General features: G+C 55.6%; 1 protein-coding gene across 3 annotated transcripts in view; it reads right to left on the bottom strand.

The window, feature by feature from the left end:
* MLLT1 (MLLT1 super elongation complex subunit) overlaps positions 1 to 15,801 on the bottom strand; it is a 121,524-nt gene that overhangs the window by 43,650 nt on the left and 62,073 nt on the right. For all 3 annotated transcript variants that reach the window (XM_081233090.1, XM_081233089.1, XM_081233091.1), the window contains exons 2-3: positions 11,467 to 11,647; positions 3,411 to 3,493 (exon numbers count right to left, since the gene is read on the bottom strand). In XM_081233090.1, the coding sequence (XP_081089216.1) occupies positions 3,411 to 3,493; positions 11,467 to 11,647 (264 nt within the window). The remainder of the gene's footprint in view (positions 1 to 3,410; positions 3,494 to 11,466; positions 11,648 to 15,801) is intronic.

Here is a 15,801-nt window from a genome sequence, read left to right as displayed (position 1 = left end):
ATTCCGGAACCTGAGGGGTTGTGGGAACCCCCGATGGATAGCTGATCCGTCAGAAGTACAGGAGGCACAGTGCAGATCTGTGGCTGTCATCTGAACTGGGGACAGCCCTGTGGGGCTGACCCCTGACCTGCAGGTCTGCGCTAATTCGAGTGGCTAGTGTCAGAAGCGAACTAAACTGCTGGATACTCCAATGGTGCCTGGAGAATCAGAGCCGAAGGGGAGGTGCTGGGAAGGACACTGTGCATTTGGAGTCAGAAGCATGTGAGTAAAAACCGCTCAACGGACGTCCTCGGTGGCGCTGTGGCTAAAGACTCCACGCTCCCAATGCAGGGGGCCCGGGTTCCACCCCTGGTCAGGGAACTAGGTCCCACATGCTGCAACTAAGAGCCCACGTGTGGCAACTAAAGATCCCACATGCCACAACTAAGACCCAGCACAGCCACATAAATAAATAAATATTTTAAAAGTATTAAAAAAAAGAAGACACACGGAGATTATACTTTTATTAAGTCAGACAGACCCATCCCCCACACCGCTTCTTTTCTTCACTTGGGGGAAAGGAGGGCTTTATCTGTAAAAGAACATCCTGCCAACAGGTCAAACGGAACGTGGCCTCAGATAAATTTTAGCGCCAAACACCACATAACACAGAATTTCTCCATTTCACAGCCAGTGCCACTGAGGCTAGAACGCCTCACGCTCACACGAGAAAACATCCCGCGTCTGAGAAAGCGTCCTTTCTGCTCTGGGTGCAGATCCCCCCACTGTCCGGAGAGGCCAAACGTCATCCTGGGGCCTGAAGGCCTCAGAGGCTTCCTGCTCCACTCACCCCGCTCACCCAGGCGGACCCAGCAGCGACATCAACGACACACGTGGATGAAGCCCTTACCCTGTGCTGGGTACCGGGCCACATGCTCTACCTTCCATCACTCCAAATCTTCCCAACAGCCTGAGAAGCAGACACAATTAGGAACCCATCTCGTGGACAGAGAAACTGGGGCCAAGAGAAGTGGGCTGTCCACAGTTGCTCCGCCTCTTGTTAGCAGGACAAAGATCAGCTCACCTTACTGACAGCTGAACAGTAAGGCAGGGCTGAAACCCAACGGCAGCCCTTGCCTATGGCAGGGGGGAAAAGTCACCAGCAGACGCTCTCACGATGTCCCTGGTTCACACGCATCCCACGCCTGCAGAAGCTGCTTTTGCCATGAACCGGCACTCACTTTTCCACACACGTCCCTCAACAGGGACCCACATTTAGACAACATCTGTACGACACGATACATAAAACAATACTGTCCCTGTCACCCAGAAGCAAGTAAACAACAGAATTCATGAGGAGCTGCCATCCCGGGTCACGCCTGTCTCAGGTATTGAAGCAATGGGTGCACACGTGTGAACACACGGCTCCGCTGGTCCAAGCCCCAGCTCCTCCAATCATGGTGCAGCCCTGCCCACACGACTGGGCATGCAGGCGCCCCTTCATCCAGACTGGGGAGATCACCGTCCTCCGGGGCCTGTCCGGGTACTAAGTAATAAGCACCGCTCAGCAGAACGCCTGGCACAGCACACGCACCCCACAGGACCTGTGACGGGACCTGCACCCCTTCCCGCGATGGGCCTTGCAGCGCAGGGCTGCCCGCTACAGCCCTGAGGGCAACGCCCCCACCAGGAACAGAGGATTCTAGTAACGGGATGCAGGGCACAGGAGAGCACCCAGCACTTATCCTGAGAAAGGGCTCACGGGGCCATGCCGGACCCAGCGCCCAACCCTGCAGATACCAAGGCACCCGCGGCTCAGTGCTCCCTCCCAGCGGACTCACTCTGTCTCCCTAACCACCCAGAGGGGCTACAATCACCATCCCGTTTGCACAGCCTCCCCACGGGGGGCCCCTGGACTCACCCCAGCACTGCCCCCCCCGCCCCACGTGGACGCCCCCTTCTCCATACTCCCGGAGCAGCAGGAGGCCTCCCTGAGCACGGTCCCTAAGCTGCAGGGCGCCAGCCCCCTCAGGGTGCAGTATCCATCCCCCACCCGTGAAGACAGGCTGGGCTCTCCTCTCAACAGTGGCCAGTCACCGGGACTCTCAGGCCTCGACGCCCAGAGAGCCTCAGGATGACCCACAGGCCCCGCCGCCAAATCCCGCTGAGCCGCAACCGCTGAGATAGCCCTTGGTGCCCAGGGGACCACGGTGCCAACCTGAGCTCCACCCCAGAGGCCTCTGACGCCACGGGTTCTCAGAACAAGGGGCTCGTTAAGTGAGTGGTGGCACCCTTGGGCCCCCCAGGGGGATGTCCTTCCTGAAAGATGGCAGAGCCGCCCACAGCCAGTCTAGTTGGATTTGTGGAGGAGCACCAGCCAGCCAGCCACCTTGGAGCCAGCGAAGGTCACCGCTGGCTGCTTGGTGGCACCTGTGAGGATCAGCAGAGGCACGCTGCCAGGGAGGCAACTGTTAAATGTTGGTTACTGGGCTTTAAAAAAAAAAAAAAAAAGCTATGGCCTGAATGTGTCCCCCGCCAATTCCTACGCTGACTCCCACCCCCCACGTGATGGTGCTGGGAGGGGCTTAAGTCACAAGAATGGAGCCCTCGGGAATGGGATTAACACTTCCAGAAAGAGCCCCTAGGCCCCTCACCGCTTCCACTCTGTGAAGGCACAGCAAGAAGCCTGTGACCCAGAGGACGAAGGACAGCCCTCACCCGACCACACCGGCACCCGCTCCCAGACTTCCAGCCATCAGGATGCTGAGCAAACAATTTCTGTTGTTTATGAACCATCCAGTGTGTAGTATTCTGTTACAGCAGCCTGAACGGATGACTATTTCTATTTTTTTCATTGTAAATGTTTAGAAAATACACATGGAGAGAAATAGTACAAAACCCCGCTGTGATCCTGCCACCCAGATTACCTTTGCTAACATCTTTCATGTATATAATTCCTTTTTTCTATAAATGACACACATATAACTTGCTTTCCTCATTCAACAACATTAAAAGCTCTTTCCCCCAAGGTCGTCAAAGATTCTGTTCAGAAGATGCATAAGTGCATCCAACCAACAGCCCACTGTCAGACATCTAATAACTTCCAGATCTTCGCCCCTCCTCCCGCGAGGTGACAACCCCTCTAGGACAGGCCACAGACTCCGGCCCCGCCCCAGCACGTGGCAGCTGAGCCGGGGACCTCGCCACTTTCAGGACGACTTATGGCGACGGGCCCCGGTGCTCCCCCACCTGCCGCCGCAACGTGCCCGGCTCCCCAGCCCCGCCACCACGGGAGGGATGCGCGCGACGCTCCGCCCGCAGGTGCGCAACATGCAGTCTCTGCTACACATGCCAACATCCACCCGGCGCTTCCGGTCCCACTGGCCCTTGTGTGAGCTGTGCATCCTCCTTACTGCTAACTGGACTCCTACCTTGTTCTTGAAGTACACCTCGATGGGCATGATGAAGCCTGCGTAACCCGACTCCTCCACTTTGTAGGGGGGCTCCTTGCACACTGAAAAGAAAGGGAAAACCGCTGTCAGAGCTAGGAGGCCAGCTCCCCCAGCATGGGAAACCCCAGGCCCCGTTCCATGTCAAAGGGGTCAAGAGGAAGAGAAGCAGCCGAGCAGGAGAAAGGTGACCCCGTGGCGCCAGGGTGGGAGAGCGCTGGGGAAGGAGCATGAGACCAGCTACTGCACCGCAGCCAGCACCGGCCACGAGCCACACAGGTTCCACCGACTCAGGGCAGCACAGCAGTGCGGCTCAGCGAGGCGCCGGGCCAGGGGGCCCCTGGTCTCCCAGCAGGGCAGGCACTCTGCCATGCCCTCCTCCTGCCATCGCCCACTCAAACATGGACACCGAGGTCCCGCTTGGGGCCAGGGACATGGACTCCAGGAGATGGAGATGGCCCGGTCCCAGCGGGGGCTCGCCTGGGTTCCACCTCAGCACCTAAGCAAAGCATTCCCAGGTGACGAGTGATGAGAGATGGAGGGGGAGAAAGAAACTAAGAAGAACAGTAAAATAGAGGTAAAACAATCTCCCGCAGTCTCACCCTCGATGAGGAACTGTCAATGTTTTGACAGGTATGCTGTCATCATGCAAGTAATGTGACAATATTGTTCTCCCGCATGCGAGAAAAAAAATCAGAACAGTACAGATCAGATCCCCCTTGTCCTCCGCCCCTCCCTCTCCCGAGGCAACCAGACCCGGAGATAGGAAAGGATCCTACCAACGATTAAAACCTTTACAGACGTATGTCTGTACTGTAATTCTTAAGGGGGCCAAAAATTGCCGGAAAACAGTGCATTGGAACATAATGAAACATGACTTTTTAAAAATTAAAACCTTGTAAGATTTTTCTTAAAAAAAAATAATTTAAAATATCATAGGGCTTCCCTGGTGGCGCAGTGGTTGAGAGTCCGTCTGCCGATGCAGGGGACGCAGGTTCGTGCCCCGGTCTGGGAAGATCCCACATGCCGCGGAGCACCTGGGCCCGTGAGCCATGGCCGCTGAGCCTGCGCGTCCGGAGCCTGTGCTCCGCAACGGGAGAGGCCACAACAGTGAGAGGCCCACGTACCGCAAAACAAACAAACAAACAAACAAAAACAATAAAATATCATATACCTCAAACATCTCACGTGTCTCATCTATCTGCGCAAACAAAACTGGCGAGGGGGTGGGTTTAGAGTAACTGGGGACCCTCAAGGCCAGGGCTGGCTGGACAGCCTTGCACAGGACCCCGCTCTGCAAACCACAGGGGCGGGGCTCCAGGGAGCTGCGCGGACTGACGGGTAAGCCGGCCCCCGGGGCTCCCCCGGGGGAGCCCCTGCGCCAGCCACCTGCCCTCCAAGCCCAGCTCCCACTCCCCCCACGCCCCCCAGGAGGGCTCAGCCTGCACTTCAGGCTCCAGTCCCCATAGCCCGGGGCGCGAGGTGTGCTCAGCTGGACGGACTTCCCTGCCAGGGGCGAGGGGGCCGTCCCGACCCGGCCGTGGGACCCACCGCCCCCGCAGCACAGCCTCCCGGGGGGCAGCAGTAGCCCGGCTGCCTCGGCTGAGCGCCCTGAGTACTGTCACCTGACCTCGGGGCCCGCACAGAGTCACTACTGCTACCAAACGCTGCACTCGCTCATTCGTGCAGTCACTCCACCACTATCCGCATTTGACAGTGTCAGGTGCCCGGCTGACGCCAGAGGCCAAAGGGACACCTCTGGTCCCCAGGAGTAAGCTCAGTCACCTTCAGTCTGACAGTCAGCCCACCTGGAAGTAAGGAGTGCCCCTGCCTGCAGGCTGGGTCAACGGGCGGTGGCCCAGATAGCCTGGGGACACTGTGGGGTTGACCTCAGCCCCAAATCCCTATTCGAGCTAGCTCCTATCCTGCTGCTCCTCAGAGAGCCTCCTGGAGGTGCTGGCTGGGCATGCCCGAGGCAGCCCGCCCCAAGACACCGCCTCGTTCCCTCTGAAGCCCACAGCTCCCGGCGTCGTGCAGGTCAGGGCCCCAGCTGTCCACTGCTCCCCCGAGGCCCCGAGGACGCCTCAGCCCCTCCTGCCCCTACGGCTCGCCCACCACCAAGCGCTGTGAAGGCCACCTCCAAACATCTCTGGGCTGCACCCCGCTGCCTGGTGCCCTGAGCCTCCGCTCCAGCCCCTCACCAGCCGGCCTGCCTCAGGCTTGCTCCCAGGCATCTTCTGCAGGGGCCGCGGGAAGGACCCCTCTGAATCACAGATGTCTGTCCCCTGATGGCTCCCCACTGCCCTCAGGACCAACTTCCAGCCGCTCCAGGGGGCCTGCACGGCGCTCCATCCCCTCCAGGCTCATCTCTCACCAGCCCTGCCGCGCTGCCCCTCTCAGATCACAGAGCACTTCCTCTGGGACTCCTCCACTGAGCAGCAGCCCCCGCCCCCCATCAAGCTCCAGGCTGGGGCTCCCTCCTCCGGCCCCGAGCGTCCTGTGTCACTTGGTCTCAGGACCCCTCGTGCTTACTGTCTCCACCTTCCTCAATCCTACATGAGCTCCGGTTCACTCAGTGTGACACCCCCAGGGCCAGCACCACGGCCAGATCTTTTGGAAACATTCACTATATATCTGTCAAATACCGCTGAGCGGGCCACATGTCACACCTCTGCCAGGTCATCTACTGAAGTGAGAGGCCTGTCCAGGGACAGGAAGAAATCTGGGCAGGGAGGCCAGGTCACGGCCCGCCTCTCCCCGAGTCTCTCGATCCCGTTTGAGCAGACTAAGGGGGGGTTTCTCCAGCTGCGTGAACCCTGCCCACCTAGTGCCCAAGTCCCCCCACTGTGAGTGGCCTTCAGTCTGCCTCATGTGCCCCGGCCTCACACAGGGCCGGGCACCTGCTTGCTTGCTGAATTAACCTGCATCCAGGAAGGAAAGAGGAAGTAGAGAGGAAGGGTGGCCTTTTCTCGCTGCACAATCCCCCAGCAGAGGAGGGAGGGACCAGGGACCTGCCTGCACGCTCCACCCCAATGTCCATCTCCCCCCGCCCACCCCCAGTCTGAATCCCCTCAGCCATGAAGGCCCGAGTCAGGGCCCCCTCCCACAGGGACAGCCCTGGCTTCCCTCGGCATCTGACCCCCAGGTCACTTACTTCCACTCGTGTCACCTCTGATCTTCATCTCTCTACCAGACGACAAACCCCTTCAGGGAAGGGACCCTGCTTTGCATTTCTCAATCTCTCTCCAAAGGCCTCTCAGAGAACGGGCACTCCCAGGCTGAAAACCACCTTATCCGTTCAGAGACGGGGCACAGGGGCCAGAGTACAGGTTTCCAGACGTGGGAGACCGAGCAGGCACCACCGGCCTGCCTGCCGTCCCACCTGAGGGCCCATGGCAAGCAAAGCGAGGCTAGTAGGAAACCAAATAATGCCGGGAGAGTAACGGGGAGGGAGGCGATGTGAGCAGTCAAGAACTTTCTAGAAGGCAGAAAGTGGGTGAGAGCATGCTGGGCAAGGAAACAGGAAGAGGAAGCTGCAGCCGGGGACATGGCACAGGCGCTGCAAGGGGGGCCTGAGCCCCGGGAGGCCTGGGTTGGGGCGTCCGCAGGCGCAGTGGAGGGTGGGGGTGGGGAGTGGGCGGCTAGGGGTTTTTCTTGGGTTGATGAAAACATTCTGGAATGAGAGAGGTGATGGTTGAGCCACTGTATGAACACACTAGACACGCGGATCGTACACATTAAGGGTGAATTTTATCATGTGTGACTCATACCTCAGTAAAGCAGTTATTAAAAAAAAAAAAAAAAAAAAAAAGCCAAACAGAGCGGCCGTGACTGGAACAATAGCCCTGGGTATCCCTCCTGCGACCTTCCCCCACCCCACCCCCTGAGTCAGGCCCTTCTCATTCAGGAAACTGGGGGGACCCACGTCCCTAACCAGAAGCCGCTGGTAAAGCGAACCCATCCTGCCCTGAAGAGAGCACTCGGTAAGAGTTCCCACTTGGAGGAAAGAGGCCAGAGAAACAGGAATACTTTGGGGACCACAAGAGACCTTGGGAAAAGGAAAACAAAAACAAAAACCTAGAGTCAATGCCCTCAGATGCAAGACTTGCTCAACAAATGAAAACAAAATACTTTTAAAAAGGAAAATTAGAGAGTAAGAAAGGGCTCTTAGACCTTAGTACAAATATAGTACTTATAATTTTTTAATTCAACAGAAAGACCAGAAAATAAAGTCGATGGAATCTCCCAGAATGTACAGCAAAAAGACATTTTTTTTAAAAGGGTGAAAGGTGCAAAAACAACTCAGCAGATTAAACAAATGTCAACAGCAGCTAATATTCATAAAGCACCTACTGTATGCCAGGCAGTATTCTCAGCACTTTATACATTTAACTCATTTAATCCTCCCAACAACATTGTGAGGCAGATGCAATTGTTCCCATTTTACAGATGAAAAGACTTAAACATAGAGAAGTTATGTATGTAATAAGCATCCTAGAATGCAAAAAAAGAAATTAAATAGGTGGAAAGAAATTGTCAAAGAAATAGAAGCTAAAATGAAGGACACTGGGACTTCCATGGTGGCCCAGTGGTTAAGACTCCACACTCCCAACGCAGGGGGCCAAGTTCAATCCCTGGTCAGGGAACTAGATCCCACATGCCACAGCTAAAAGAGCTCACATGTGGCAACAAAGATCCCTCACACAGCAATGAAGATCTAGCATGCCGCAACTAAGACCCAGTACAGCCAAATAAATAAAAAAATATTTTAAAAAATAATAATAAAAAATAAAATAAAATGAAGGACACCAAATGTCTAACATGATGAACAAACACACAACCAAAAAAGACCCCAGAAACAATGTCATAAAAACCATCTTAAGTCCTTCTAAAGACAAAACAAAAAACTAAAAAACAGGTCATCTGCAACAGAACAAGAACCCAATAGCATCAGACTTCTCAGAAGACAACGAAGCAACACTTTCAAAGCTCTAAGTGATAGTAATTCTCCAACTAGAACGTTACACCCAACTAGACTACCATTCAAGTGTGGGAACAGAACAAGGGCACTTCAAATACACTAGGAGTCAAGGAGTTTATTCCCCACACACCTTTCTTTGGAAACTGCTTCAGTAATTAATCTCCTGGGAAACTTCTTGAGAAACTACTCTAGTAAAACAGGAAAATAAACCAAAACATAAGGGTATTAGGTAAATCCCCCCAGGAGAAAAGTAAAGGAAAGTCCCAGAGTGATGGCTAAAGAGGAGCCAGTTCTGATTAGAGGAGGAAGAGACCAGAATGAAATATCTCGAAGGGGAAAAAACTCCACTGAATAAATGAAATGATGGGGAGGATGGAAAAAAGGCAAAGCACCTTTGATGAAAAAGACACAATGCAAGGATGGGAAGAGAAGCAACGGGCCAAATATGAAGCGAAGTAAACGGGGCCAAATTTTAACCAAGGATGATAAAAAGAGCCCATCTGACCTTGACGTGACCTTGAGCGGTCTCCTTGGAGTGGCCCAGAGTTCAGAGAGGATCCCGACCAGCCCGACAATGGAGAGAGTCACTACGGTCAGTGCCCTTTGCCAGCTACCAACTTCTAGACTTAATCTCTAATCCTGGAGCGGAGCAACCTTAACTAAGTCAAATGTAGCTCCCAGAAGGAGGGACGTAAGGTTCAAGGAAGACGGGGTGCTCCTGCCCTTCTCTTCCTAGATGGAAAGTCAGGAGACCTTGGCCAAAGTTGACAGCATTGAAGAATGCATTCGTTCTCTCAACGAATACTTAGTAAGCACCTAAGTATTACTTAGGATGCAGCAGCAAACTATATGGCCAGACACAAACCCCTCACTTGTCGGGGATGAAAGGGGGAGAAGCTTAGGAGAAAGTCTAACCCTTCACGCTAGTAAGTTAATAAACAAATTTTAATGCGAAAAATCTAGAGATAAGAAGCAAATCTGCTTCTACTGCTTTAAGGTGTTAAAGAAGGACACGACCCAGAAGGTCTAGAAATGTTGCCCCTGGGGTGACACCACCGCTGGTGAGTTGGGAGGTGGGAACATCCCACCTGGCTCATCTCTGCTGGGTCTGTTACGGGTGTATATTTTGGTGTAAAAGATACTTTTTAAGCACATAAAGTATAATTTCAGAAGCTGGAGCCCTATAAGAAATTCACTGGCTGCTTCACCTGATCTGTTTTTCACTGACCACTAAGCAAATGGTGAGTGAGCATTTACCATTCGATACACGTGACGCAGCTGCCCTCTGTGTACAGGCCGCACAGACTTTGCAAACATGCACGATTCACCTACTGAAACTCTGTCTGCAAAATGACACTTCAAAAGAGTGCGCTTCACTCAAAACCCATTTTTCAGACATCGGGAGCTCAGAGAATGTGCCGCTTCCTCATGACCACAAACAGGTGACTGGGACTCTCGGGACCTCAGCTTCCGCATCTAGATATGGGAGGGGATCCTGGGGGGCTCCCTGCATCACACAGCACAGAGCGAGGGCAGGACAAACGTAGGCCGCTCTGTTACTTCTAGCGGCTGCTTGGTTAAGGACGGGAAGGGAGGAAGATGAAACAAGCAGCTGAAAGGTAGATAGGAGTCACCACCTGGGGCCCCTCCTGGAGAGAAAGGGGGGGACGGGAGAGGGCAGTGGTGAAGGAACTGCAGTGGCAGCTGTCTGGGAAAGCAGGTACCTGGGCCAGGAGGGGGCAGCCCGGCTTCTGCTCTGCGTCCCGGCACAGCGACCACAGGCTCCCCCAGAATGAACAGGCATGACCAAGCTCCAAGAAAAACAGGCATATTCAGCCCACAGCGCATAGACTCCTGCTTTAAAGCACAGGCAGCTTACCTGGCCCCGAGCTTGCTTCCCCATCTGTAAAAGAGGGTCGCAGGGTGAACGAAAAGAGCTTGTGAGCAGGACGTGCCTGATGAGTGGCATGTATTACTATTATTATTATTAGCAGGTGCTTTACAGATACCTGATGTTGTCAGGAACCAGGTGGGCTCTCTCCAAGAGGCTCAGAGACGGAAAAAGGAAAAAGGGAGAGAAGCTGAAGACTCAGGAAAGGAGAAATGAAGGAAAAGGAACAGCGGAAAGCTGATGGAAGAATCCAGAAGAAAAAGAATCTCGAGCTGCTTCTGAACCAGGAGTTTCTACTCCTGTAACACATGTCACTTCCCCACTGGACAGTAAGACACCTGCCGGCCCAGGCCCAGGCCCCCCGCGGGTCCCGGGACGAGCTCCTGCTTCCACCCGAGGCTCCATGCTGTCACAGCGTGGCCCCCGGCCCCCTGGCCCACCTAGAGTGGGCAGAGGGGGCAGCAGCCCAGCAACGGCTCTCCCAGCCCTGAAGCCCTTTCCGAGCACAGAGTCCTTTGTTCCTTTATCAACGCATCCATTCGAGAACTATTCACAAGACCCCTGTGACGGGCTGGGCTTCACATGGGGACCGAATGGTAAAAACAGGAGGCAGGGCCCGGCCCCCATAGAGCTCCCAAGATCGCCTCCAACTTTGCTCCAAATTCCCCAGGAAGTGGTCTCTGATCGGGCGCCCTGGGTGAGTTCTCGGCTCTCTGCCCTGTCAGACAGCTGGGTCGCATGTCACCCTGTACTTCGCAGATGGCCAGGCGCTCTGAGGGGTGAAGCCAGGGAGGAGGCAGCGGCGAAACGCAAGCCTTTTCTGCTTTTGCCCCACATACCACGGGCTCTCTAAAGGGCATCTCTCCTCCAACGTGGGCCCAGTAAGCAGCTTCCTGCTTACTCACCAGGGGGTGTAAGTCGCCCTTCCCACCCTCAACCACAGGGCTACATTCTCTGGAAGCTTCTCAGAGCCTGAGACTAAGTGATGACACAAGACGCTGTCACCACCTCCGTTGGGTTTTCCCTACAGCCAAGTCCGCGGCCGAGGGAGAAGCAGAAGGGACAGTGGAGGCCCTGTGTGGAGGGCGAGCTCTCGCCTCGGGCTGCGGGGTACAGGCCACCTGCTCCCCAGGGAGAGGGCAGGCGGCCAGGGTGGGGACACTCACCACGCTTGGGCTTGGGGAAGCTGTCGTGCAGCCGGAAGACCACCTTCTCCACGAAGTGCTGGATCTCACACTGCTCAGGGCCGCGGACAAACACCATCCAGTCATGCGTGAACCCCTCCGTGGTGGGCTTCTTGCGTAGTTGGGCACGATGTCCCAGCTCTAACTTGACCTGGACAGTGCACTGGAGGGAGAGAGAGGCGGGCACAGGGTCAACGCAGAGCCCAGGGCAGGGTGCTGCAGGCCATGCCCTCCCCCCGGCCCCCCGTGGCCTACAGAGCTTGCAAGTGAAGGGATCCCGCGCAGGGGCAGCGCGGTCACAGGAGCAGGAGGAGCCTGCATGTGCAAAGGTGGACGGGGCCGGATGGCTGTGCATGCCTTCGCTCGCCAGGAGGCCCACGGGTCCCCGCGCCTCCTCCCCACCCTGCCCCAGGGCCTTGGCACCTGTGGTTCCCGCTGCCTCGGATGCTCTCCCTCAGGCCTCCCCACGGCTGGCTCCATCCTGTCACCGAGGTCTCAGCTTGACTGTCGCCTCCTCAGAGAAGCCCTCCCTGACCACCCAACCTAAAAGCACCACCACCACCCCATGGCTCTTTATGACACTGTCTTCTCAGCAGTCTCCATGATCAGACATCATCTTGCTAGCAGTCGGCCTGCTCTCCTCTTGCGCTGGCCCCCTGCCCGGAGTAGCAACCCTCACCAAGATCTCCCGGAAAACAACAGCGTGACCCGTGGTGCCACTGCAGTCGCCCCTCAGTACCCATGCGGGATCGCTTCCAAGACCCGAGGATACCAAAATCCACAGATGCTCAAGCCCCTTAGGTAAAAAGGTTTAGCACTTACATGTAACCTACGGATATCCTCCTGCATACTTTAAATCATCTCTAGGTTACCTATAATACCTCGTACAATGTAAATGCTAGGTAAATAGTTGTAACTACATGTAAGTACTATGTAAATAGTTGCTGGGGCACAGCAAATTCAAGGGTTGCTTACTGGCACTTTCGGGAATCGTTTTCCCGAATATTTTCGATCCGCAACGGATTGATTATGTGGATGCAGAACCCACGGATCCGGAGGGCAGACTGTACCTCGTTCTACGAATGAGGCAACCAAGGCTCCAAGAGTGAGCTGTTGAGTGGCACACACGAGGCGGCTGAGTTGTAAGGGAGATTCAGGCCCAGGTGCGTGTGTGTCACCCGAAGGCCACGCCCTTGGCCAGTGTGCCATCCTGCCATCCTTGATTAAAGCATTTTCATTCTCCATCATCCCACAGAGTGCCTCCCGGAAAAGAGAGACCCCTGGGGTCACCCGAGTCACCTGCACAAACGCTGGCTTTGTTTTCAAAGGAGAACAGCGGTTCACAGTGAGAATGGGGGGCAAGTGTGAAGCCAGCTGGGGACAGGTGCAGGTGGGCCCCACGGCCTCGGCAGCCAGGCTGCCCTCCTCACACACATGTTGGCCACCCGCCTGAGACAGGAAGCAGCTCGTGCCGGCCCCCCGCCACACACACACACTAAGCAGGCAGAGCCCCGACCCTTCGCAGAACCTGCACCAGCGAGGCCAGCTGAAACCGCCAACAGGGACCCACTGTACACATCCGCTCTGGCCTGTTAAAACCCTCTCTGGACTTCACAGAAATACAGCCTGACACCTAGTATCAAAATCAAGAACGTTACAAAGAAAGCAGAGGCCAAGTGCACACTTGCTCCTAAGTATTGAGATAACCAAGGACAAGCAGGCCAGTGGCCTGGATCCCACGCATCCGGAAGGAAACTCCCCTGTCGGGCTCACCAGCCCAGGCCCAGACCAGAAACCTCCCCCTCTGCGCTCTCTTTCTCACCACCGGACCCCAGGCACCCCTGGGGCCACAGTCCCTCCAGGACCTGCCTCTTCCCTGGGTTCCAAAACCCCGTTCAGACCCACCACCGGCGTGCTCCCCACGCTTCCAGCCCTCGCTGCTCGGTCACTGCCAGGAAAGCAGGGCCCGCCGCTCTCGGTCAGAATCGAGTCCGCAGGCCTCAGCATACCTCCCATCTCCCACCTGTGCTTCCTCAAGTCTGGGGTACTCCTCGTTTACCATGCTTTCACCCAAGTTCAGAGAGTACGTCGCAAAGCCGTGCAAGTTTCCCGCGCTGCAGTCCCCCGTGCGTGCGCACACACGTGCTCGCGCACAAAGAAGCTGCTGCTAAGTTCTAGCCAGGCCTTAGAGGCTGGAACCGAGGAAGCACAGGAAAACGCACACACCCTGCATCCCAGCTCAGTCAGACACCAGCGATCCCCAAACATACCGGGAACGTCCACTCCCATCCACCTCTGCTCCTTCCGGCCCGCAGCCGGGGGCGCCCTAACTCACTTCTCTCTGATTGGAATTCCACTTGTCCCTTAAGCCCTGGCTCAAGTGCTACTCTCTCCAGAGCCCCTTCTGATAGATGCACACCGGAAACCAACCAGACCCTCGTCTCCACAGCAGTCTGTGTACAACCAACTCTGCTGTGCCGCTTCATTCCGACCCTGCTCCTGACTGCTCACTGCTGTCTCCCCCAGGGCCACATCCCACCCGTCCTTTTAACCTCTATCCTGGAATCACGCTGCACGAGGCATCAACACTGGATTAAACCAGAGAGGCTTCCTAGATCAGTGAGTTCTAAGTGGTGCGTTCCAAGAGGGAAGGGCCAAGGTGACAAATAAGGACAGGGTGGTCCTGATGCATGGAGACTGTCGGGGAGGCAGTGGGTACTTAGCGAGACAACTGTAAAAACAGGGCAGAAGGCCCTCCCCTGCCGGCCCAGGACGACAGACAGTCCCAGTGGTGTAAGAACAGGGCAGGAGCCCCCCACCCCGCCGGCACAGGACGACAGTCCCCGTGAGGCTGCTTGGGAAAAGAGCAGAGACCCCTGGGACCGGTCCACTGTGGGGAGGGGTGGGGATCAGGATGGAGCATTTAGATTCCACACTAGAGAAATGAGAGCCAGCGGTATGCAGGTGACGGATTGGAGGAAACAGCATCTAAGCGATAAAGCACCCCAGCAACTGTGTACACAGTCTGGGCTGAAGGCAAAAAGGACAGACAGACCAACAACAACAAGCCTGCTGGGAGGCAACCAGAGGGAGTGGCTGGAAAAGGAGCCTGAAACAGGAGAACTGGGAGGACCCAAGGGCGGATGCAGAAGGAGAGACAGGAGACCCGGGCAGCTGGGTAGCTGTGATGATGCCCATGGAGGCCGGGTGGGTGGAGCGGGGGTGGGTGGATGGGGACATTTGGGGGAAAATACCCCCCTGACAGCTGGAGAAAAGGCCTGGACGTCTGGATAAACAAGTCATGCTCGAATCAACCACAAGCTTCTATCCGCAGAACGCTGCTTATGGACGACGTTCAAGATAAACAAACCCCAACAATATTTACATGATCCCAAATAGGCCATAATCGCCCCATACACTTACGGGTGTGTAACAAACTCTGCCTTTCTCTCTGACCTGTTTTCACACTGAGGAGTCGGGAGACAATCCCTGGATTATGGGAAACCAGATCCACCTAATCACAATGACAACAGGACACTGTTGAATGGCTTCTGGTATCAATACTTTCGAGTTAACTCCTAGGTGATGAGATGCCCCCTCAGATTCCGCTGATCACCAATCCGGAGATTAACAACCCTGCTCCAACCCCAGCTGCCTTCCCGGCATTTCTCATCACGTGGGGTTCCTACCCAGGGCACATGAGCAAGCCCGGCAGAGCAGTGATTGTGAAAGAAGGGAAGACCACAGTTCCATCCGAGGGGGAAAATGGAAGCGCCAAAAAGACGCTCCAGAGGCCAAAGTAAACAGGAAGGTTCTGAAGCGAGATGGGTAATCTTTGCAGCCGGCGGGCCGTGCCCAAAGCTCCGCCCAGGCGGCATCTCTGCCTCAGGGGCCGGCGCCAGCTCAGCACCGACACCCCCAGACCCCAGGTGCCGATGACTGCATACGCCAGTGCACCCAGGAGAAGTGTCCCCTGAATGCTGGAATCTTCTAAGAAGTAAAGATGGTGGAATATCACAGATTTGGGGACACTATATTAGAAAAGAAATCATTGATTCCGTAGGACACTCAGCTACACTGAAGCGGAGGCAAGCAAAGCTGAGCCCTGGCCAACTACTCCGACTCCGCGAGTCACAGTAATTCCACCTCCGACAATTCCACCTCTGCGGGCTCTGCCCCCTCCTTCCTTAATCCACCTGGACTCCTTCCCCGTCCAGCAGAACTGGAGAACTGAAGCATATCAGTCAGCTGCTTCTCCAGGAAGGGCGCCTGCTGGAGAGGCTCGCTGCTGGCTGGATTAATAAACCCGAGCTGGAC

Source organism: Mesoplodon bidens, assembly GCF_964165515.1.
Source record: "Mesoplodon bidens genome assembly, chromosome: 4".
Lineage (NCBI taxonomy): Eukaryota > Metazoa > Chordata > Mammalia > Artiodactyla > Ziphiidae > Mesoplodon > Mesoplodon bidens.
Note: the sequence above shows the minus strand (reverse complement) of the source record. Positions and strands in the feature narration are given on the sequence as shown.